Genomic DNA, 26,116 nt, shown 5'->3' on the forward strand with positions numbered 1-26,116 from the left:
TTTAAAATTTGGGGTGGGAAAGGGGGCAGGCTCTGATACAAGTGTGTAGTTATGCTTTACCACGTCCAGTAAAATCACCTTTATTTGAGCAAGTCCATAAAGACATATCCAAAGACACAAATAGAGGGGAACAGCATCATCAAGTGTCTTTGGATATGTTTTTATGGACTTGCTGAAATTAAGGTGATTTTACTGGACGTGCGGCCAACCAGAATTGTTTTGCTCGTTGGAATCTGTGATGGACAGGGCCAGCATCTGGTCTGTGTGTTAGTGGAGGAGAAGATGGGAGACTGACCTAGAGCGATGTTCACGCACATCTATGTTTTCCTGTTCTCTTTTACAGCTTAGTTTATCTACACCTACATTGGTGAGGTTTTTTTGAAGAGACAATTTAATTGCTGCCATTGCTGACCCTTCCATCTGAATATACTAGTTCCCTGGCTGTCATCGTGATTTGCTCACCTCAGTACTTTCTAGTCACTGACTCAGAACAACTACGCACAGTCTGACTTTAATCTTATGTCCCGTACACACAGTCGGATTTTCCAACGGAAAATGTTCGATGGGAGCTTGTTGTCAGAAATTCCGAACATGTGTAGGCTCCATCGGACATTTTCCATCGGAATTTCCGTCACGCAAAATTTGAGATCTGGATCTCAAATTTTTCGACAACAAAATCCGTTGTCGTAAATTCCAATCGTGTGTACACAATTCCGACACACAAAGTTCCATGCATGCTCAGAATCAAGCAGAAGAGCCGCACTGGCTATTGAACTTCATTTTTCTCATAGGTGTTGTACGTCACCGCGTTCTTGACGTTCGGAATTTCCGACAAGATTTGTGTGACCGTGTGTATGCAAGACAAGTTTGAGCCAACATCCGTCGGAAAAAATGCATAGATTTTGTTGTCGGAATGTCCGATCGTGTGTATGGGGCATTATGCCGCGTACACACAATCGGACTTTCCGCCAACAAAACCGTGGATTTTTTTCTGAAGGTTGTTGGCTCAAACTTGTCTTGCATACACACGGTCACACAAATGTTGGCCCAAAATTCCTGAACGTGAGAACGCGGTGACGTACAAGACGTACGACGAGCCGAGAGAAAGGAAGTTCAATAGCCAGTGCGGCACCTTCTACTTGATTCGGAGCATGCATGAACTTTTGTGCGACAGACTTGTGTACACACGATCGGAATTTATGACAACAAAGTGAAGTTGGCAGAAAATTAGAGAACCTGCCCTCAAACATTTGTGGCCGAAAATTCCAACAGCAAATGTTCGATGGAGCACACACATGGTCGGACTATCCGACAATAGGCTCACATCGAACATTTCCCGCCGGAAAGTCCGACCGCATGTACGCGGAATTACTCTCTCTGATTTATAACTCTCTTCTATGACAGTCCCGCAGTGTACTAACGTGCACAAACTGGCTACAAGTATTTTTAGAAGGTAAGCAATGGATTCTGCATTTCAATAAATTAAGTTTTTTAAGTACAGTATTGATTCTTTTTGTTCATTTATTTGAAAGTGACTTACCAGAGTCTTTCCTTTCTGCAGATCGATTTTCATCTGAAAGAGAACATGGATGTTACAATGATACATGAAAATCTGCTGGAAATTAAACAATATATATATTTGGAGATGCTAAAGTTACTTAAATACCTGTGTTCCCACAGGATTTTATGTTATTCTGAAAATGAATTCAAGTAAATGTCTACCCATAAGCACAATATTTCTGCAATCCATATTTTGTGATTCATTTGATCTTCTACAGATCATTGGCTTGGAACATGCATTTCTAGGTATTACTGAAGAGCTAATGCAGGGAGGCTATTATAGTAGGGTTGGAAAAAGTTACTACCTATTTGCCCATGTGGACCCATAAAGTGAACCATTGGACCCCTAACCTGTTCAGCACAATACAAGTACATATAAAGAAAGCACTTAAATGCCAGTTTCTAAATACATTTCATTCTAAATAAAAAAGCATGTTGCCTAGTTCCCATATATTTAAACAAAACTTAAAAAAAAAAACATCTTAAAAAAAAGACTTGATGGATCAGGAGAGTCAAAGCTTCAGTTTACAGGCTCTCACTGCAGAATTAATGAATCTCACATAGATCAATTTTAGTAATGAGGTTTGTTAAAGTTCCAATGCTCTGATTGGTTATTTAATTTATAGGCAACTTGTGAAAGACCTTGTTACAGAGTTTCCCCTAAGTAGCCTAAAAAGTCAAGTCTTTCTGCAACTAACTCCTGTGAAACTGTCAGTGTACAGACAGGAAAGCAAGCTCATCAAGTATCCAGTACATAAGTATCCTTGTGTCTAGCATCTACTCATTATCAGTCTATAAGTTCCTTACGGTTTAGAAGATGGGATGTGCTGTAACAGAGGCTACATTTCCTGCTTTTCTAATGTGAGGTTTGCGTAATTCAGCAATTATACCGTCTCCGGTGGCTCTTAGTGTTAATCCTTTGGGTATAAACTTTCTTAAGCGTGCGTCTTTCCATTTGCTAAAGGGTGTCATTATTAGAGCTGGTAGAGGTTCAGTAACCTGTCCTCAGAGAACACTAAGACAGTATGGGGTAATAATCAAAGTGCACATGAACAGTGAATATTAGGATTAATTACTCTGATGGACTTAGTTTCCTACTTGCTTGTAAAAATATCCAAAATGCTGTAAAAGAAACTGTCTCTAATCATCTTTGAACAGTACTGTTCACAGTGTCCTGCTGCTGAGCATCATGCATAAATATATAGAAAATACAGTTATAAAGTCAACGGGGAGACACAAAGCATGGCTGTCTGGGAGGAAATATCCTCATCAGGAACCCTGAGTTGGAGATCAAACCTGCAAAACTGAAACCCAAGTAAAAGTTTGCAGGTTATCTTCTAAAATGAACAGAATCTGTAATGTGCATTGTAATGTGATGTAATCATACTTCATATGACACTGAACAATCAATAGGCGTTGTTTGACTGATAAAGACTTGAACAAACTGGGGGATAAGTTGTATGTTGTTATACCTGATGCTGGAAGTGTGAAAAAATCTCCTAAACACTGTGACCCTACTACAAACTGAAACTAAAAAGAGAACCAGCACTAGATATACAGGGCAAACTAGCATAAGTAGGACATAAAAATCCATTAATGTAATGTGGGTACCTCTTAATCACCCATATTGCATTTTGTAATGGAGAGGAGGGCCTGCATGAGCTAAGAAATTGGTCATTGATTAGCCACTCATGTCTTTAGTCACCATAAGATTTTTTTATTTCTTAACGTTTTGTACGGTTAGGTATCACTTACTCTCAGTTCTCAAATGTCCAGTTTTTGGGCCTCTGAAAATAGCAAGATTTCATAGGAAAGGACTAACTTGCCTAAAAACAAAATCTATATTAGGACCCTCAGTTTTACCCTAGAAGTAACCAATTTTAAACAATATTTGGCTTTGCAAAATCTGCTATATATATATATATATATATATATATATATATATATATATATATATATATATCCACCACATCCCAAAGGTGCTCTATTGGATTGAGATCTGGTGACTGTGGAGGCCATTGAAATACAGTGAACTCATGGCCATGTTTAAGTAACCAGTTTGAGATGATTTAAGTTTTGTGACATGGTGCATTATCCTGCTGGAAGGAGCCATCAGAAGATGGGTACACTGTAGTCATAAAGTGATGGACATGGTCAGCAACAATACTCAGGTAGGCTGTGGCATTTAAATAATGCTCAGTTGGTACTAAGGGGACCAAAGTGTGCTAAGAAAATATTCCCCACACCATTAAACCACCAGCCTAAACTATTTATACAAGGCAGGATGAACTGCCGTTCACTGGATATGTTGTTAAGTCAAATTCTGACCCTACCATCTGAATGTCGCAGCTGAAATCCAGACTCATCAGACCAGGCAACATTTTTCCATTCATCTATTGTCCAATTTTGGTGAGCCTGTGTGACTTTTAGCCTCAGTTTCCTGTTCTTAGCTGATAGGAGTGGCACCCGAGCTGGTCTTTTGCAACTGTAGCAGATCTGCAGATGTGTTGTGCATTCAGAGATGGTATTCTGCATACCTTGGTTGTAACTAGTGGTTATTTGAGTTACTGTTGCCTTTCTACCACCCCAAACTGCCCATTCTCCTCTGACCGCTGACATCAACAAGACATTTTCTTCCACACAACTGCCGTTCACTGGATATTTTCTCTTTTTTGGACCATTCTCTATAAACCCTAGAGATGGTTGTGTGTGAAAATCCCAGTAGATCTGCAGTTTTTGAAATACTCAGACCAGCCCGTCTGGCACCAACAACCATGCCACATTCAAAGTCACTTAAATCGCTTTCTTCCCCATTCTGATGCTCGGTTTGAACTTCAGAAAGTTGTCTTCACCATGTCTAGATGCCAAAATGCACTGAGTTGCTGCCATGTAATTTGTGTTACCAAGCAACTGAACAGGTGTACCTAATAAAAGGGCTGGTGTGTATATATATATATATATATATATATATATATATATATGTAGGAAGGCCAGTATGGTGGCCTGAATTTATGGGAGGAGCCCGGGGGGGTACTTAAGCAGCCCGCTCACCTGTGGTGCTTGTCGGTTTCCTGTGCGCGATATACGTCACTAGGCCGACTATTCGATATACCAGCGTCCGCAAGTTCTTGCCTCGCAAAATTCCGGATTCGATACCGTTCTCAAAACTTTCGAAGTCTGCGTTTTTCGTTCGTAGTTTGTACCACGCGGCTGGCTTGGCTGTCGCAGGTAAGGTCCCGTCGGACTTTTCGTTTTCATATCAGGTCACTAAACCGTAATTTCAAAAATTTCGTTTCACTCGCTTTTCATAAACTGCAATGTATATCGAATTTTTCGTTTCATGTCATGTCACTAAACCGTACTTTCAAATTTCGCTACTCGCACTTCACTATTGTAATGTGTATCGCTCGTACTTTCGATATGTTACCATTTCGACAGCACCGCGACGCAGACGTCGCTTCATTTCTAGCATGTCGGTGTTAAAAATATGCATCAGTAAACAGCCATAGCAAGTCGCAATTTGCAAGTTATCGGATCAAGTCAGTTCGATACCAATCATTTCTCATTTCTGAAACATTCTAGAACTCATTTCTGACATTTCAAATCATTTCAAAACATTTCTCATTTCAGTCACCTACCGCGCTCCGATTCGAATCCAGTCGCATCAAAAAGATGCACCGATTCGTTCCGGTGTGCCCCAGTTATTTGGCCTCATTTCTATACATGCTCCAGAGTTACGTTATGGTCTGTCATTAGTACCTCTGTCATGGTTATCATTTCATTCCCACGTATCACGTTCCGGCATGAATCCAGTCGCATGGTAATGCACCGATTCGTCTCGGCGTGCCCCAGGACTGGCCTCATTTCTATACATGCTCCAGAGTTACGTTTTCAGTCATTCATACCTCTGTCATGGTTATCATTTCATTTTTCACCTATCACGTTCCGACATGAATCCAGTCGCATGGTAATGCACCGATTCGTCTCGGCGTGCCCCAGGACTGGCCTCATTTCTATACATGCTCCAGAGTTACGTTTTCAGTCATTCATATCTCTGTCATGGTTATCATTTCATTTTTCACCTATCACGTTCCGACATGAATCCAGTCGCATGGTAATGCACCGATTCGTCTCGGCGTGCCCCAGGATTGGCCTCATTTCTATACATGCTCCAGAGTTACGTTTTCAGTCATTCATACCTCTGTCATGGTTATCATTTCATTTCCACCTATCACGTTCCGACATGAATCCAGTCGCATGGCAATGCACCGATTCGTCTCGACGTGCCCCAGGACTGGCCTCATTTCTATACATGCTCCAGAGTTACGTTTATCAGTAATTCGTACCTTCTGTCATGGTTATCATTTCATTTCCACCTATCACGTTCCGACATGAATCCAGTCGCATGGCAATGCACCGATTCGTCTCGACGTGCCCCAGGACTGGCCTCATTTCTATACATGCTCCAGAGTTACGTTTATCAGTAATTCGTACCTTCTGTCATGGTTATCATTTCATTTCCACGTATCACGTTCACACATGAATCCAGTCGCATGGAAATGCACCGATTCATTGTGGCGTACCCCAGGGCTCGGCCTCATTTCTGATACATGCTTCAAAGTCCGGATCATAGCTAATCGCAGACATCGGGGGATGGATCCATGTCTCTGCCATGCAGCTTACTACCATTTCGCTCCCACAACGCATCACCGTTCCGGAACCAGTCGCATCTGACATGCACCGATTCTTTACGGAATGCCTTGCTGGTACCAAACAGCATTTCATACCTATACCAGAGCTCGGATGGTTGCCAGTCGCAAACACGGCACAACCAATTCAAGCCTCGGTCTAATAATCATTTCTCTCATTTCATTTCATACGGTGCTCCGATTCGAATCCAGATGCATCAAATAAGCACCAGATCGTCCCGGGTGCACCAATGTTTTCACTTGCCTCATTTCAATACATGCTCCAGAGCCCGGTTCTCGGTCGAATCAATGATGACGACCAGGCCGGACCTCTGTCATGGAGTCCATTCATAATCAAGGCAAACATTTCGAATCATTTCATTGTCATACAAATCGTTGCTTCAAAAAACCAGTTAGCAATCCCTTCACGAATTGTCACCTTTTCGTTTTTCTCAGGACAGTCAAAGTTCAGTAGGTCCACCCTGCACCAGGTTGGACGATATCCCCCCAGGTAAAAAAAAAAAAAAAAAGGGGAATGGGAGAATAAGTCGGGTAAGTATGACTCAGCGGATCAAAGAAAAACTTGAAATTCATCTCACCCCTAATAGGTTACAGTCAACCAGGAAACAAAAGCTCAAGATAATCCTCTCCAGAGCAACCATGTCTCAGACCGGCAGCGAAGACCTCGCGGCCCCGCTGTCACCTTCTCCGGTCTCAGAAAGCGGCAGCGTGCAATCCCTTAGGGGATGGACTATCCCCAAACTGACGGCAGAGCTCAGACGCAGAGGTGTCCCCTTCCCCGCCACAGCAAGGAAAGGCGAGCTTTTCAAACTCCTCTTTCCCCCACCAGCAGCAGGACCCAGTACCCAACAGGCATCCCTTCAGTCGATATCATCGGCCATTTCACAATTACACACGATGGTGTCATCTCTATCCACCTCAGTCGCAGACGTCCAAACCAGGGTTGCACTTCTGGAGGCCCGACCGGCCACGGCTGTCCCCGACCCAACGGCAACTCAAAGCTTGACACCTCTTCCTGCAGGTACCTCAGGCTCAAGCCACATTGTCTACCCCTCCCACCTGGTCCCAACCAGTATCAGGAAGGACATCTTGGACGGCAAGGACGTCAACCTGGCCTCTCTCCTCATTTCCGTGCATGATTTGGCAGAAAATAAAGCCTACTCCTGGGGCGACATATCAGTGGTCCTTAAATCTAAAGACCCCAGATTGAACCGCAAGTTAACAGTCTCAGAGTTTACACTGGCCTTTGGCATGCTCAGAGATGTCCTGTGCTCAGCCACCCCTAGCAGGCGGGAAGAGCTGGACTTATATCTCCATACTGTGGTAGACTTAGGCCACAAGTACGGTGGTTTTGCCTTTTACGACTACCACCGTTCCTTTTCAGCCAAGGCCGCGGCCAGACTCATACAGTTCCAGATCACGACAGATTGGAGTCTCATGGACACAGAGCTCTTCTGCCGCCACTTTGCCGGCTTACGCTCACCTCTGTGTGCGATTTGCCAGTCTTCCACCCACACTGCCACCTGGTGCGCCAATACGGCAAACAGACGGCCTTTCGAGTTTCCCTCTACCTCAGGTTCAGTACAGGGTCAGCCGATCCCTGAACCAACGCCTCAGGTGGACAAACTCGGACGCCCAGTCCGAACCGTGGGAGGGGCAGCCATCTGTAATAACTTTAATCAGGGGTCCTGCAACTTCAGCCAGTGCCGTCTACTTCACCTCTGCACCTTATGTCATAGAGCACACCCCAGGATTTTGTGTGAAGTCAAGCAACACAAGAAGGCGTGACTAAGCCGGATCAACCTCTTATGGTTAGGATGGTATCTCACTTCACATCCCACCCCTTCCCTGGCCACCTTCCTTATCCAAGGCTTCACAGCAGGCTTTCACACCGGCCTCATTTCACTACCCCACACTACCCACGAATGTGCCAATCTTCGTTCGGCAGCCATTGACGAACAAGCCATAGATCAGCTCTTACAGGCAGAGGTGGATCGAGGTTACGTGATAGGCCCTTTCAGTTGCCCCCCTTTCAACACATGGAGAGTCAGCCCTATTGGGCTTGTCAAGGGCAAGTTTTCAAATAAATTGCGTTTGGTGTACGACTTGTCTGCGCCTCATTCTTCCCACATACCCAGTCTCAATTCCCTGATCCCCTCCGAGGAGTTTTCCCTAAAATATTCTTCCGTGGACATGGCAATACAGGCGATCATCAAAGCAGGCACAGGCGCCTGGCTCTCCAAAGCCGACATCTCGGATGCCTTCAAGCTCCTGCCCATCCACCCATCCCTTTGGTGCTGGCATGGCATCAAGTGGAAGGAAACATATTATTTTGCTACAAAGCTCACCTTCGGTTCGAAGAGTAGCCCGTGGCTCTTCGACACGTTCGCCCAGTCCCTCGGTTGGATACTATTACACAAGGGTCAATGCCATGAAGTCATCCATTATCTAGATGACTTCCTACTGATAGAACCACCCAGCAAGCCCCCAGGAGATCTCGACAAACTTAGGGTAATTTTTGGAAACCTCAATGTTCCTATTGCTGAGCACAAAGTCGATGGCCCAGCAAATAGCATCACTTTTCTCGGGGTCACCTTGGATACCTGCGCAATGCAAGCCAGACTCCCCCTCGACAAACTAACACGCATTAGGGCAGTCCTTCACGAGTTTACACACACCAAGGACTGTACCAAAAAACAGTTGCAGTCCCTCCTGGGTATGCTCAACTTCGCTATGCGAATTATTCCACAAGGCCGCACATTTGTATCACGCCTACTCAGATTTCTGTCGGAAACTCAAGACCCTGATCAGATTTTGAATTTAGACTCCGCAGCCATAGCGGACCTATCCATGTGGGAGGAATTCTTGTCCGCCTGGAATGGCATATCTCTATTCATACCTATAGTTTCGCTCCATTCACCCCAGGTGGTTACGGACGCCGCAGCCTCCACAGGTTTCGCGGCAATTTTTGGCCATCATTGGTTTTCAGGACCATGGCCTCAACAGATACTAATCATACCCGGCTTTTCCCAAACATCTGCCCTCTTTGAGCTTTACCCCATAGTGGCAGCCGCACAACTCTGGGGCCACCACTGGACAGGACAAACTGTAGTCTTTAGCACCGACAACCAGGCCACGGCAGACATCATCAACAAAGGCAGGTCCAAGTCCCTAGCAGTCATGTCCTTCCTGCGCAGGTTGGTACAACTGTCTTTACAACATCAGTTCAATATACACTGTACATTTATTCCCGGCAGATACAACTCAGCAGCTGACGCACTGTCACGTTTCAATTATTCCTCCTTTTTCGAGCAGGTTCCCGATGCCGATCCGATGTCGGCCCCTATCCCTGTCTGGTCACAACTGACCCTGGACTAGTTCAACATTTACACGGAGCTACACAACTTATAAATCATTCCCTCTCCTACAACACACTTAAAGCCTACCAGACAGCTTGGAAGGCCTTTAACAAATTCCTCACGTCCTGCCGTAAAGGACCAACAGGTATCAAGCAGGTACTGGCCTTCACTGCACACTGCCACACGCAGCTGGCCTTATCCTACAACACCATCCGGCTATACCTAGCCGGCATTCAACATTTTATGGCGCTTGAAGACCCCACGAAACCTTCACTATTCTCATCTCACGCTATACGAGCCGTTCTAAGGGGAATTCAGAAACAACAACCAGTCGTCAGCACTAAGCGCTTGCCCATTACGGGACCCATCTTTAGGGACATGTCAACTATGCTGGCTACCTCGCCGTTCGGTCTGCTCCGCAGCATCGTCTTACAAGCAGCGATATATCTAGCGTACTATGGGTTCTTGCGCCCTGGAGAATTCACCTATAACAAATCCACAGACCCAGTACTATGCAGACGACACTTACTTAGATACCAAGACCACTTCATCCTGCACCTCGAGGTCTCTAAAACCCAGCAAACGGGCTCAGGAGCGAACATTCACCTCTACAAAACCGACAACAGCTGGTGTCCAGTCGCCGTACTCAACCGGCTCCTGTCACTCCTGCCTGAACAACCAGACAGCAGTCCCCTTCTACCGTTCCCAGTTAAACCCTTAAACGCCTCTCAGTTTGTGGAACACATAAGAATACTTCTCCGCAATCTTCATCTTAACCCTAGTCAATATTCAGGACACTCTTTTCGCATCGGAGCAGCCTCCGCGGCATCCCGCCACGGAGTTCCAGACCACATCATTAAAAGACTGGGCAGGTGGAAGTCAGCCTGCTTCGCCCGGTATATCCCTAACCCACAAACAGAGATGGCACAGGCGTTCTCCAAATTGGCTCAATAAGTAATTAAAAATCAATAAAATCATAACCCTACCTGAATGTTTTTGCCCCCTTATTTTGGCATACCGGCCATTAGACCAAGGCACACTTTCAGGTCCATTTCATATGGTAAGTCCACACTTTCAGGTCTATTTCCGATGGTAAGTCCTATCTTTACTGTAAGTGGTATCCATGTACATACCGGACATAGGGCTCCAACCATAAGTAGGAAGGCCAGTATGGTGGCCTGAATTTATGGGAGGAGCCCGGGGGGGTACTTAAGCAGCCCGCTCACCTGTGGTGCTTGTCGGTTTCCTGTGCGCGATACCCACCCTCCCATCCCCATTTCACAGCATTTCTCAAACTATTCATTTCATTCATTTCTCTTACAGAATAATCATTTCTTAAACCAGGGTATGCCCCCTTATTTTGGCATACCGGCCATTAGACCAAGGCACACTTTCAGGTCCATTTCATATGGTAAGTCCACACTTTCAGGTCTATTTCCGATGGTAAGTCCTATCTTTACTGTAAGTGGTATCCATGTACATACCGGACATAGGGCTCCAACCATAAATATATATATATATATATATATATATATATATATATATATATATATTGTAGCTATACGTTCAATTTATGCTTTATCTCTCTTGTTATAATAATAGTTGGGGTGACTATGTGGAAGTTGTTCTGAGGCAGTTTCTGACATCCCTACACATAGGAAGAACCAGCTACAAAATACTACAAAATCAGAAGCATAATAATAGAAATATGAGTTTAGGAAAGAAGATATTACGATAATAAACAGACATTCTACCTGGAGGAGGTGTACTAGAAGAAGAATCATCTTCATCTGTAAACATAAAATAGAATTAATAATCTTTGCATACAATTTTACATTTTACGTGGTATATTTCCTTTGGCAGCTGAACAATTTGCAACACAAATCCTAAAGGAGGAGAAAAGTCAGTTAATGCGGAAGCCCGAAACACTCCAAATAAGCTGCAAACTTATAGGGAAAAAAAGCTTTGACCTTCAGTGGCTGAAATAAGAAATAAGCGATCAGAGAAAAGGTAAATGGCAGCACAGGTATGAAATGTAGGACCCATCACCCAGTATTAAATGAGCATATGGGGAGCTTTCAAAGCCTAGGAAATGTTAGGAATGTACACAACAGCAGAAAAAAGAAAACACATTGAAGGGAGAACACATTGAAATTCAGATAAGCCACACATCTGACCTGAAGACGATGTCACATCACTGTCTTCCATGTCTGCAAATAAAATGTGTACCATATACACAATGAATAGCTCTGCTGTAATAGCGGCATATTAAATTATAAATGTAAAGCAATTTTCTGGCATTGAAAAATTATTATTATTAAAATGATAGTTACTGGCACAACAAGGCCCGGCAGTAGAATTAGTGCTACCACTGCTGAAAATAACAAGTCTTAAAAGGGATAAGGTTCGATTTAGTGAAAGTCTTTTTAAATAAATTCCATTGAACATGAAATTAGACTTGCTCTGTTCATCTGGTAGCTTTGGCAACCATTGGAGGCTGTCACCTCTTGTAAGTATTTACAGTATATGCATGTCTTATATGTTTTTAACTGATTGACTAAAGCCGGCCTGATTTCAACAGAACGGTTCAGTTTATGCAAAGTGTATATAAACACTCGACGTGGCCAGATTACTTTGTTCTACCAGACTTCCTACAATAGATATTTAGAATAAAAAAATTCTGCTTCATGAAATCAAACTGATATGGCAACCTACAGATTTATGTATTGTCTGTGGCTGCTGTTACTTTCAAACTGATATGAGGACATTACCAACATATGGTATTTATGAATGCGTGCTAGAACAGTTATATTTTTCAATTTATTCAAAATTCTTAGGCCAGGAATTTTGAGGAGAACCTGTTATGTAGCTCTGTGGAGCTCGCTTTTTCAGCTAAAATGTTTAATAGAGCAATAAACTAAAGTAAACATTGTTTTATTTTTTAATTAGTGTTAATCATTTACCACTGTACTTTAAATCTATCAGTAGAACAATTAAACTGCACATTTCTAGATATAGCATGCTCCTCAAGCCCTACTTTATAGAAGCCCAAGTTTCCACATGATGGCCAAGAAGTGTGATACAGCTTGAAATAAATACTTTGATTGTATTGGTCTGTATTTGGGCTGTAAACCAGTGGTTCTGGATGTACAGTTGATCCAAGGGAAAAAAAGAATGATTTGCATGGCTTTGCCTACCTTCCTAAATTACTAAACTCTTTATTTTTTTGGACTTGTGATATATATGAGATACGTGGATACTTTCTGCTTTATTTTCACTCATGAAACTGTGAAAATGTATATCTTTTTTTTTTATTGTACTACCTTAAGGCAGTGCTTTCTCCCTGGAAATAAAATCTGATATCATTACTATTGAGAACACATCTGGGCACATTTGCTATTTGTAATGCATACTTTACAAAGCATGGTAAAGCAGCTGTGTGATAGTCTCTAGCTAAACGGTGCTAATCTTTACTGACAGGCCACATATTGGACTACGGTTACTCTTAGGGTAATGCCCACAGTCATGAGCCTGCATGTGACTGAAACATGGTAAGATGACATTTGCTTGCCCTATTACCAGGCACGATAAACTACTTATATTAATTAAACTACTATATTTGCAATTTCACTGTAGGCATTAAAACATCAAATTTCCTGTTGCTTTTAATGTAAATTATATCCAGTTTCCTTGGCACATATTTGAGGTAATGTGTAATATATTCAATGTTTTATAGATAAATATGAAAGAGATCACCTTGATCTAATTGATCTTATTAATATAGGTGTTAATGTTTAACTTCTGATTATACATGTACATAAAGCCATATTTTTTCAGTACATAGGCAGAATTGCTTTTGTAGTGCTACACATTGGTTGTATTTTGTTAATCCTACTTGCAAATCATGTGTATAAATGCTATGGCAGATAAAATCTTGCGAGCAACTGTGCAAAATTCCAATATATATATAGACTGAGACGACAGCATTAAAGCGGACCTTCAATCATTTTTTCAACTTTCCATCTATTAAATACTCTGCCTTTGTTGTTTTAACTTTGGATAGTAAAACATTTTTTTCTGCCAGTAAATACCTTATACAGCCCACTTCCTGTTTCTTGTCTGGTAAAAAGCCTAGGCTTATGACATCATGCACAGCATAGAAAAAGTGCAATAATCATGCTGGCTAATCAGCATCTTGATATGCCACACCTGTGAGGTGGATAAATTATCTCTGCAAAGGAGAAGTGCTCACTAACACAGATTTAGACAGATTGCGAACAATATTTGAGAGAAATAGGCCTTTTGTGTACATAGAAAAAGTCGTAGATCTTTGAGTTCAGCTCATGATAAATAGGGGCAAACACAAAAGTGTTGCGTTTTTAATTTTGCTCAGTGTATGTGTTTAAATGCTGACTCAAAAACACTGAAATAATAACTTAAAATATGTATGACATTGATCATTCTGGCTATGGTCAGGTCCTGAGCAGCAGTCAGGCTATTCTATACCTGTACAGTTGAAACATCTATGTGCAGTAATTTGTTTGGATTGTTTGAGCTTGTATAGGTAGCAAAGCTAGTTTAAGGAAACTAGCCTATTGTACATGTTTCACTTATGTCCAATACACAATTAGTGATAGTGCCACTACAAATAATCAGCAACAGAATATAGTTTTTCTGCACCTTATATTTAAAGGGTCAATCCATCCAAAACTAAAACTATACTGATATATCTATAAATATAATTTATTTTATATAATAGAGAGAGTAACAGGGGAAGCTAGAACAGGCAAAGAAACCGACTCTATTCCCAGGTGAACAGGAAGAGGGTCGGAAAATATGGCAGGACTTTCTTGCTAATGGACTTTTCAAGATAACTAAAATAATACTTTTGGATGGACCAGTCCTTTAAATATTTGCAGAAAGCGGCATTAAGGTGGAATTTCGTGAAACTATCCTGTGGCTGGATATTACAGGTAATGATGTAACACTGTTTTACCTACACTATTTATTTTATATTACTTAAGTTATTATAGCAGTAGCCCAAACACCAATGGTGTCAGTGGATAAACATTAACTTATCCATTGAATTGCTGTATGCACAAGACAGATTTTCTTTAAGACCAACAAATTCATGCATGTAGTACTTTGCAGAATGTTCTCATCATTGAATGAACACTAGTTCTAAAATTAGGCCTATCTTAATTGTTATAATGAAGAACCAGGATACTTGAGGAGTGACAGAATATATTTTACATAACATTAATAGGATCATATAGGCTGGTAATCAAGCACTGAACATCCTAGAGGAAACTGAATGACAAGATGAACTCATCCTATCGAAGCATCTTCTTTTCGCCTCATACCTTGGAATAAAACCAGCATCATGACTACAGAGATGCACCAAGACTTACTTAGGTGTCTGCACACGTTACCAGTGTTTTTACTTCCATACCAAGAGTTCCCAAGATTTTTATTGTACTATTAATGGTAAAATGGCATAAGAACAGATTAACCTTGAACTGAGAGGCTGAATTGATGCACACATTTTCTGACAAGTGTGTCACCAATATACTAGTCCAAAGCAGTGACTGTAAATGATATTGTGGAATGTTTGTGAAAGGCTGAACCAAAGGTCACAGATTTATGCCCTGTAAGAAGGTGCCAACAAAACGATTCGCTCAAGTTACACACCCACTATGAAATGCCACTGCAAGTCAAACCACTTATGAAAACATTCTGCTGTAACACCAAAGCTTCACATGAGGTAGACATAAGAAAAAGGGTACGAGGTAGACATAAGAAAAACGGTACTTAAAAGACTAAGCATTTCTTTGTTTTTGAATCCTGTATGAACTGCATCCTTTTCTAGACACAGAAGACAAAATAAGGTATACACAAGAAAATATGCAACAATTACTGGTTAACAGACAAATTAGATGTTTGTCTGCTTACAAGAGTGTTTGTGCAGGAGTAACAAGGTTCTCATTCATATTATGGAGCAGAATAATATTACAAACGTTTTGTATACATTTTTGTGACAGAAAGGTAAAACAGGCTTCATATACTGAGGTTAGTACCCGCAAACTAATTATTGATCACCCTCTTCTCCTCATTCATTCCAGGGATTTGTTTCCAGGTAATTAGTATTCATTTTCCACGTGGCCAGAAAAAAAAGTGCATTGTGTAAAAAAAACAATACAAATTACAACCATTTTAGCCACATAGCACTATAGTATATTGCATGGACAAATGAAAGGTCCCAGGTCCATTTGAGGTGAGTGTCTGAGATGAGTATTTTCTCCAACCATTGCAAGGGTTGGGAAAAACATTGCAAGGGAAAGCAATGTTGCAGTCATGTCTAGATTGCTAACATTATCAACATAGATCATGGCCTAGAGCAATCGTTCTCAACTTCAGTCCTCAAGTACCCCCAACAGGTCATGTTTTCAGGCTTTCCATTATTTTGTACAGGTGATTTGATCAGTTTCACTGCCTTAGTAATTACCACAGCTGTTTCATCTAAGGGAAATCCCGAAAACATGACCCGATGGGGGTACTTGAAGGCTGGAGTTGAGAAACATTGATCTAGAGCAGGAGGGCTTCCAAGATCAGCACAGATTACCTTCACATCAAAGTGTCGGATTGCCATCCAGCTTGTCATTGCAATTCAGCTAGGCTTTCTTTTTTGCTGGAATAGTGTACAGTTTATTTACAGTTCATTCACTCTGGGTCCATAAATGTAAAACTGAACTGCTAACAGAGAAGGGTGAGAGTTTACCCTATGCTTCTAGTTATCAGCTCTGGGTATAATGACGTGGCAAGGGCAAGTTATCTCAATCTCCATTACCTAGAGTAGCAGGGAGCAACACAAGACAGTTGGCCCAGGGCGGATGGAAAATAATTCTGGCCCTGGTTATAACCTATATTAATATAATACTTATTTCACCATCTAGGCCAGAGTTTGAATCACTAAAGGAGTTCACAACTAACTTTAACCCTAATGAGTCTTTTGTGAAATTCACATTTTCAGGGTGTCAGAACAAATACACATTTTTACTTAGGCTGCAAAAAAAAAAATAAAAAGAGATAACACAAAGTTATCATTGGAATTGTTGAATTTGAAAACACCACATTTCCTTAGCAAACAAGTATTCAGAAATGTTCCTTTAAGATTTGGTTCCTCAATAAATTGTTTCATTTGTATAAGAGAAAGGATATAGTTAATAACTCGATCTCCTAAGAATCCAGAATGTGTTACTTTTTGAAGAAGAAAAAAAGAACACAAATTACAGGATAAAAGAAGTCTTGTATTGCTGGCAAAAACACAAGTACATGAATTTTTATATATTCAGATGTAGAAAGGAATGATGGATACATGAGTAATTAAAAGCAGAAAAGCTAATAATTGTGCAGACAAGAATAACACATGATAAAATGAATTCTTAAAATATACAACTGTGCGCCTTGTAAACTATTCATGTCACAAGTGGTCTGGCCACTTTGACATGCAGTAAGCGATGACTGACATAATGTTTACTAACATGCAATGGTAACATTACACCAGAACCTGGCGCATTGACGGATGCTCATTAAACAGGGTCTGCTCAGGGTCTAAGTGCTGTCACTTTGTTAACACTTTTATTAACATGCCATGGGTGCAGTTCACTAAGATGAAAATAAAATTGCAGACTTACTAACATAAATAATGCTAAGGCTGAAAACATTTTTTAGTTATCTTATCTCACAAAGCATGATTTTATCACCACCTCAAACAACTTATAATGTGTCTTTCAACAGACGCCCACTTTCAAACACCCTGTGCTGTACCCATTCAAGCCTCAAGTTCCAGGAGGATGTTGGGGCCTAGGCAAGAACTGAGGAAGTGAAAAAAAACCCTGCTCAATTATATTAGGGGCAAGGGTGGGAAAGGGGATAAAAGGTACTTTCAATTTTGAATGAGGGTCTGCTTTTAGGTTGCTTTGCCCAACAATGACAAAGTACAAGTTTACTTTAAGCTTCGACATCATGCCTTATTCTTTTCTATGTAACTGTTACTCTGCAGACAGAATTCCACAGTTCACTGCTTCTCCAAGCAAAGAACAAATTAACATATTTTCACACTTTTAGATAGTTGCACAGGTGTGTTAAAGTGGACCTTGCACAATCCAGGAGGGCAATTCTCATGTGGAAATGCCTAGTACACACAGGCCGATTGTCGGGCAGCATCGGCTGGTTCAATAGAAACCGGCTGATATTCGGCCTGTGTGTACTGGAGTCGCTCCGATAGAAGTTGGACTTTTTTTTTTCTTTATTTTTAACCTTTTTTTTTTTTTTTTTACACCAAGTGCTTTTGTAGATGACTAGCAGGTAGACCATAGGTTTTTATTTTTCCAAGGTCCACTTTAAAGCTGAACTCCAAGCACAAAAAATTTTCATTGAAACATATTCCTTATTAGCAACAAAAAATATAAATCCTCTTTGTGAGCACTAAATGCCTTTGCAGCCCATTTATTACCTTGTAAAAGCTACAGGGATATAAATGCTGTGCTTCTCATAGTCTGTGCAGAAATGAGAACTATGGGAAGGTCCTCCTCCCTACAGGCTGCCTACACAAAAACTACAGGAGGGGGATGATGCGAGACTAGTCACCCTGCACAAGGAAAAAGAGCAGCAGTGACCAGCCTTTATTACAGGAAGTTGGTTTACTACACATATCTGGGAGAAATACACAAAGCACAGCAAAATTCAAATTAAAATAAGCATGGCTTTTGTACTTAAACAATAATTGATATTCTTGGAGCTCAACTTTAAGCAGTAACATTTTTAAAAGCACGAACATGATTGTTTCACCTAAAAAATAAGAGTAATGACCTGATAGTAACCTTGGGGACTGGGACACTCTGACAATCCTCTGCTGATCTTGTACAGAGAGGAAATGCTTAAACAGACAGCTGTTTAAGAAAAAACACTGCACACTCTTTTCCTTCACACTATATGGCATGCATTTAGCATGGCAGAACAACTTCAGTCTTTGAGGAGTTTGTAGGCCTCAACACATGTCCAATATTGCTATATTTGGCCTAATACCCGAAGTATCAGAGTATGTTACATGGTCGTTTTTTATTGTAAATATAATAGAATAATACTGGATAAGGCTTAATTAATTTTCCTTCCTATGATGTTGGGTGGTATGCAGCAACATAATAGGAATTGTGCATTAGGTTCAATTCACAAAGCTAACACATCAAGATAAGATCCTCATTTTCAAAAAAAGTGACAGGACAGTAAATCTTTCCTAGAATGAAAGGTATTTACATGTCTGGTTTCATCCCCAAAATAAGAGGATTATTCTTAATTTCAGGATAGTTAGCAGAGCAGTGTATGGAAACCATTGCTTCTATGGAGTGGGCCTTGGGACCCAACATGACAGTATAAGGATACACACATCCAGAACTGCTGGGGTATGTTTATTTCAAACATGTGACAGTTAGTTTGAGCAAAATTAAATGAGATCTGGAAATAAAAAAATAAAGGTTTTTATCCTTGTGTTTAAGGTTTTGTGAATTGAAACTATTGTGTTGTGCTTTAAAACTTGGTGTATTGTATTCAAGGACTGGAGTTGTACAGCTGTATAAATTCCATGAATAGGTGTCAGCCAAATGGTATTCTGAACATTCCTCCATTCCACTCACCTTTTGCCTTTTCAGGCTCCTTCCCATTAGGCTTGTTTTCTTCGGCATGGGAATCTAATTATTTTAGTAAATTGTAAATAACATTCATGTCCAGTTTTTATTAAGGAACATATTCAAATTAACTAATCATTACTTTTATTTTATACTTTTAATACTTTTAATTAATATTAGCCTTTACAATAGGCATCTGTTGTGTATGTCAAATGCATTGAGAAAAACGTCACCGTAATCAAACTACTCTTCTAAGACATTCAAAGACCAGGAGACCAAAACTAAACTACTAGACATGTGCATTCGTTTTCGTCCGAATGCATTTTCGTCCGAATTTCAGGTATTTTCGTTATCGTTTTAACAAACGATAACGAAAGTGTAGAGTCCGAAAAACGAAAGATCCGACATAAACAAATGCTTTATTTTCGTTTTCGTTGCTACAACAGTTCGATATAGATAGGAGATTCGACATGATGATGACAATAACAATCTGTGTCCATCAAACCTGTGGTCGAATGTGCCTAAGCTTAGCTCTATTAGTCCAAGATTATTCTACATAGAGAGAAAAGATTCGACATAGAGAGAAAAGATTCGACGTAGGGGAGGAAAGATTCGACGTAGGGGAGAAAAGATTCGACGTAGGGGAGAAAAGATGAATAAAAATAATGATGATGATGAATGTCATTGGCTGATTGTAACCAAAGAGGAGGAGCAGTAAAATAGCTAGAACTAAGTACACACGTACTTTGGCTTATGGTGTCTGTTGAAAGTTCTAAGAAGATTCGACGGAGCAGGTAAACTATACAGCGTTGTACAGTTTAGCTGCTCCGTCGAATCTTCTTTGCACATTCGACAGACACCATAAGCCTTTAATGACAGATTCGACCTTAATTTGGATTTTCGGACGAATGCAAATTTTAACGAAAAACGAGATAAATAAAAACGAATTTCGGGAGTAACTAAATACATTTATTTTTCGGACGAAAACGAAATTCCGAAACGAAATATTTCAGTGTGCACATGTCTATAAACTACTATAAGATGCAACAACACAATGCTGTTTTACTCACCTTTCGCCTTTCCATTCTCTGTATTCATATTTTGGTTTGGCTCTGTACAGGAAGTAATTGTTTTTCCATATTGAAAATGATATGTCTTTGTAGCTTTTATGATGCATGTATTATACCGTATATTTAGCCTTATGACAACAACCTTGACATCATTCCCAGATAAAAAGCAAGTATAAAGCATAGCTCTGTCCCTCCATGTTGGTTGAATCCTCAGCCCTCTAGAAATAAGAGAACTTGAGCAATATGGAATGAGAATCCTTTTCTTTGGGGTGCACACACAACCAACATGGTCATATGAGAACTCAAGGCTACAAAGAAAATTGGTACTGAAAGAATTTCCTCTGTGATCACAGACCTGAACATGGAGCAGGTCGCTATAAAAATGATTTTAAATGGATAACCTTCAAAAAGCAAAATAGTCCAATAACCATTCTTTAGCAGGCTTACATCCTTTTCTCACATAGTAACTTTGATGTTTTTTGCATGCCTGTCCCAGGGGACACACAACCTTGCTCAGGTTACTTGTTCCTTGTTTTTTGACCCAAATGAATGAAAAAACCATGTACCTCTCTCATTAGTGTATCCTCCTTTTCTCCTGCTGTACAAAAAACCCATCACAGCTGACTTGCACGAGTTATTACATGTTCCATTGAACAGCTCTCAGAATATAACAGACAAGTGTCTATGCTACTTTGTCTTGTCTTCCTTGGGTCAGCATGTTGCACGAGAACAGGTAAGAGTGGTACTGCAGATAAGTATAAGGAAATGTAAAGGGGAATCTGAAAATGTAAAGTGCTATGGTTGCATGGTAATTTCAACTTTGCTCCCCACTGAGATTAAGTGAGATTAAGTGAGATTAAGTGGAGATTAAGTGGAGCTAGCAAGCAACTTGTGACACTACCTACAGATATCATTGCAAAAAGTTCCCTTACTCCTCCCAGGGATGCACAGAGACATTTGGCTCATGTTTACATAGGTAGAGATTTCTGCAGAGGTTCTGCAGTTTGACAGTTAGCAGGGGAGAAGAAGCTTCTGTCAATAACCTTGCTGGATCTGTCTTGAAAGGTGTTAATCAACCTGCTGGAGTCATCCCGCAACCCAATGAAAAATGTCAAGTAGGGCGGCTTCTAGAGGAGAAAAGAAGAAGTGCACAGGACTCTCACAAAGGAAAATCAGGGCATGTGCACTGAGAGTGGCAATGCAGAAAACAGAGGATTAGCTGCAATAGTGTTGCCACTCTAAATAAGGAAGTCCTGGGAACAGAACATCAACCAGGTATTTACTAGTAAAGAATATGGTACTGACAGGTTGAGCGAACAGTTACAGATAATAGTTTTAGAAACAATTACATAATAAAAACATTTTGGGTTTACTACCACTTTATGTAGGAACTTTACTGTATTTACAATGTACAAATTTCCCAGCTCAATACAATGATGGTAATATAATTGCTAACTAAATACAAAGCTCTGTTTGAAGAAATGTGAGCATGGCATATCCTTCCAAACAGGCAAAACAAGTCAAAAATGTAAATTGGCCAGTGACTTTAAACCATGTTTGGGCCTGCTCTTTGATTTAATCATTCTGCATACAGAAACAACCTGAAAAGTTTCCCATTGAGCAATTCTATTATCAACACAAGTCCTATACGCACACAGCAGTTTTGGAATAGCAAGAGCTCTATCTATAACTTCATGCAGATCTTTGGCATGCTGTAACATTTTACTGTTGAATTTAAAGAATCAATCAACCCATATTTCAGTTTTTGGTTGGATAAGTGCAGATAAACCAGCTGACAGTTTCCTATCTCTATTAGGGATCCTATTGGTGGGAGTTCCTAGGTCTGCACATCTGCTATGGCTAATATTATGGGCCCCACTCTCCCTGTTGCATTTTTAATTTATTTTATATTATTATTATAATGACTGCAAAAGAAGCTGTTGGAATATACAAAGATGGGTGGAAACACACAAAATTCCTAGGTGGACTAGAATATGAAGTAAAAATTATGACAGGGAGACATATAAGAGGTAAGGCACACTGAGCCCACCCGATGCCATTTATCAGTAAAATTTCACTGTTGGGTGGATTGACCCTTTAAGGGTATTGATGGAAGGCACTTTACATTACTAGATTATATATTTACTTGTTTAAATTCACAAGCAATATGACCTACAGAAAAGACTGATCTATTGCTCAGTATTTCTCTATTGTTTTGTGACATGCATACAAATAATAAGTATGCTAAATGCAAACTATATCACTACTACACACTATTACATAACTACAAGGTCTAGTTAACGCAAGGCAAGCACTATTCTTTAAACACAGAACATCCATTCTTCACTCACCTGTCACCTTTTCTGGAACATCATCATTAGGTTTTAGGTTTTCCTCTGCTAGGGAACAGATTAGGTGTTCATGTTTAACCAGTAACCTTTCTCCAACTAATACCATACACTTGAAAATAGGAAACATCGTATAATAGAAAATGGAGAAATAAGATCACCCAACTATTGAAAGCAAAATCATGAAGTCCTAAATCTGCCTGCAATTTAAATTTTACTGGTTATTTTGATATTTATGAAAAAATAAACTATAAACAACACAGGTGAATGGTATTAAAGGTGTTGTAAAGGGAAATATGGGATGTCACTATCAAGACTGCCACCAATAGACAGATCATTAACTAATAAGACTAACTAACTAACTAACAAATAAGCAGTGGTGCTGGGCCTCAGTAGTCCTGGTTTCCAGAGGGAAAGTAACAGCTGCAGGTACCATTTTCTATTACCAGTCCTCTGATGTTCTGTATTACTGTAGACAGAAAACTGCTAGGATGCTTTCTAACTTAACCTAACATTACCAGACAGGAGGCAGTTAAAGTGGACCTTCACCCAAAAGGGGAAGTTCCACTTATCGCCCTCCTCCCCTCTCCATCCTCTTTAAGTTTTGGCACTTCTTTTTTCTTGGGGGGGCGGGGGGAGTGGCTGACTGGTACCTGCTTGCACTTCAGGTCAGATCGCCATGGGGATCCAAGTGGAAGTTTGGCCCCCTTTCCTCCACAGCCTTCTGGGACCATTCACAAAGCACAGAAAATCTTGTGTATGTGCCGCTAGCTGCCGAAGAGATGGCTTGGGTGAAGGCTAAACTGGATCTCTGGACAGGTAATTGACCCATTATTAAAAATCAGCAGCTACAGTATTTGTAGCTGCTGACTTTTCATTTTGTGTTTCTAGGGTGAAGAACCACTTTAGGCACTTTTATGACTAAAGTTATGACAACATATTGGGAAGAATTCAGGGTGGAAATTATCCTTGTAGTCATGGAAAAGAGAATGATATGATTGGCCAATAATCATAAATTGAGGCCTCACACCCATCAGGTTTCAGAAGACCATTTCTGATTACACCTTGGGTGTCTATTGCATTCAATCTTGCATACAATGGCATATAAAAAATGTAAGAAAGTCTACAAGAGAAGCAACATTGCCCAGTGGAAGGCACAGCTATATTTATATGCAAAGCAAGTTGGCAGTATTTGTGACAAAAAATGATAAAGAACACAAAGATTTTAAATGGCGCATTGTACATTCAGTAGTTTTTCCTATTGCAAGTACTACCATTGTCGTATTATAGACTTTCATATCATATTATTATTATTTAAGGTACTTATATAGCGCCATCAATTTTACGCAGCGCTTTACATATTATGTTTTTTGTACATAAATATTGATCTTGGATGAAATATGAATGCTCAAAGCAGTGCGTGACCCAAATAACAATGTTGCAGACTAATTCCCATCATTAAGTGGTGACTGACATATGTCTCCACCTCTGCAGACAGCAGAGAAGATTTGAGATGTCTGTAGTGTCTAAGTGAGCTTCAAGTATGCAGATGGAGGAAGGGGGCGTGGCCGGATGTGAGCGAGGCAGCTAGCTTTTCTACAGAGCTCCGTCCATCCTGAGCAAAATCCGCATTATTGGAGCACCTTGATCCTTTCTAAAACCTAACCGGCACCTGGGGGAAGGTGAGAGGTTCACAGAGATGCCTTCCGCGGCCTCCAAACTGCAACAGAAGGGCCACACTGAACAGCGCAAGACTCGCTCCACAAAGGGGACGGACAGAGGCTCCGCCCCCGCCATCTTGTCTTCCCGGAAGCCTGCACAGAGCGCCAAGCACACAGCTTCCATGATGGCGCAGACAGAGGACACAGAGGAGCTGCTGGCTAATACGGAGGGAATAGAGGAGCAGTCTGTGGCGGTGGATGCAGAGGCGATCACAAGACCGATCCTGGAAGCCATCAGCGCTAGTAAGTCTGAGTTAATGGGGAGAATTGATCATTTATCAGCTGAATGCACTCTGATCAGACATGATCTTGACAAAATCAGAGGTCGGCTGACCACAGTTGAAGACAGGGTTTCCGGGGTTGAAGACACATCCCACACTCAGAGTAATCAACTTGCTGAACTCCGCGGCCTAGTAAACTCCCTCCAACGCAGAGCAGACGACGCTGAGGACCGCCAAAGACGAAACAATATTAGGGTGGTCGGCCTTCCAGAGGGTGCAGAAGGAGACAGGCCAGTGTTATTCGCTGAAGATTTCTTCGCAAAGCTACTCTCATTGGAAGATTTACCCCCCACTTACATAGTGGAAAGAGCACACAGAGTTCCCACTGGGAAAAGACCACCGGGAGCCTTTCCTAGACCCTTTTTGGTGAGATTCCTAAACTACAGAGATAGGGACATGATCCTGACGCAATCCAGAAAAGCCAAAGAACTCAAATTTGAAAATGCCAAGATAATGCTATTCCCTGACTTTTCTGCAGCCACGCAACAGCAGCGTCGCTCCTTCAATGATATAAGAAAACGCTTAAGGGAAAAGGAGGTACAATACAGTATGCTATATCCCAGCAGGCTCAGGATACAGCATAAAGGCAATGTGAGATTCTTTGATAACCCCGCTGAAGCATGTGAATGGATGGACAAAGAACTCTCCTAATACCAATATTGGGGAAAAGGCCAACTGAATAGACTGTTACAGTTCACCCTCTTTAATGGTGTCATTGCTTGAAAGAAAAGTAATTGTTGTTAAATTCATTCCCACTGTTGGAGTTTGAAAACTGCCATTTGTTCTGCGGCAGTTCTAGCACCAGGATGATAAGTCACACAGCCAGAAAGTGGAAGAGAGAATTCATGATCATCCCTGAAAGCACCATCACCATTGCAAGGAGACACTATAGCAACACAGGGCCTAGAGGCTCAGTAATATCATGACCCCAGTTTCCAAAGGGGCGAAGTGACTCTCCTGAAGGACATTTAATGGAGCCCGATCCAGTCACACCTGACATTAAACACATCAGCGGGCGGAGGGATCGTTGCTAAGGCTTCCTGTCATGTAAGTCCCCTTATTTTTCTCTACATATTCAAGCTCCAAGGAACATTTTACCCGGAGCATCTAGAAGGAAGACGAACACTACATCAGAGGAGCTGTCAGACTTTCGCCGTATACGGCAGATGTCCACGTTATTTTTTATTTTTTCGTTTTTTGGGAGAAAGCTACATGCCAGACTTTTCTACGTTCGGTTGGGGTTGTTCTCTGGTATAATAGCAGGGGGGGGAGGGTTTAGTAAACTTGTCACGGCCCAGTTTGACTCAGGTAAAATAGATCACTTATCTAGCTGGTATACATTGCATAGGAGGGGAAAGTTTCCTATGAAAGGTGATGAATTATTT

At 41.0% G+C, this 26,116-nt stretch overlaps 1 protein-coding gene across 40 annotated transcripts in view; it reads right to left on the reverse strand.

The window, feature by feature from the left end:
- The window catches only part of MYBPC1 (myosin binding protein C1), a 173,210-nt gene that overhangs the window by 99,134 nt on the left and 47,960 nt on the right, over window positions 1–26,116 (reverse strand). For 7 of the 40 annotated variants that reach the window (XM_073620362.1, XM_073620331.1, XM_073620373.1 and 4 more), the window contains 6 exons: window positions 22,733–22,780; window positions 20,382–20,423; window positions 19,321–19,374; window positions 11,806–11,838; window positions 11,383–11,418; window positions 1,541–1,573 (listed from right to left, as the gene is read on the reverse strand). In XM_073620362.1, the coding sequence (XP_073476463.1) occupies window positions 1,541–1,573; window positions 11,383–11,418; window positions 11,806–11,838; window positions 19,321–19,374; window positions 20,382–20,423; window positions 22,733–22,780 (246 nt within the window). The remainder of the gene's footprint in view (window positions 1–1,540; window positions 1,574–11,382; window positions 11,419–11,805; window positions 11,839–19,320; window positions 19,375–20,381; window positions 20,424–22,732; window positions 22,781–26,116) is intronic. The other 33 variants (XM_073620372.1, XM_073620371.1, XM_073620361.1 and 30 more) reach the window with 18 other exon arrangements.

This window comes from Aquarana catesbeiana, linkage group LG03 (genome assembly GCF_042186555.1).
Source record: "Aquarana catesbeiana isolate 2022-GZ linkage group LG03, ASM4218655v1, whole genome shotgun sequence".
In the NCBI taxonomy this organism is placed as follows: domain Eukaryota; kingdom Metazoa; phylum Chordata; class Amphibia; order Anura; family Ranidae; genus Aquarana; species Aquarana catesbeiana.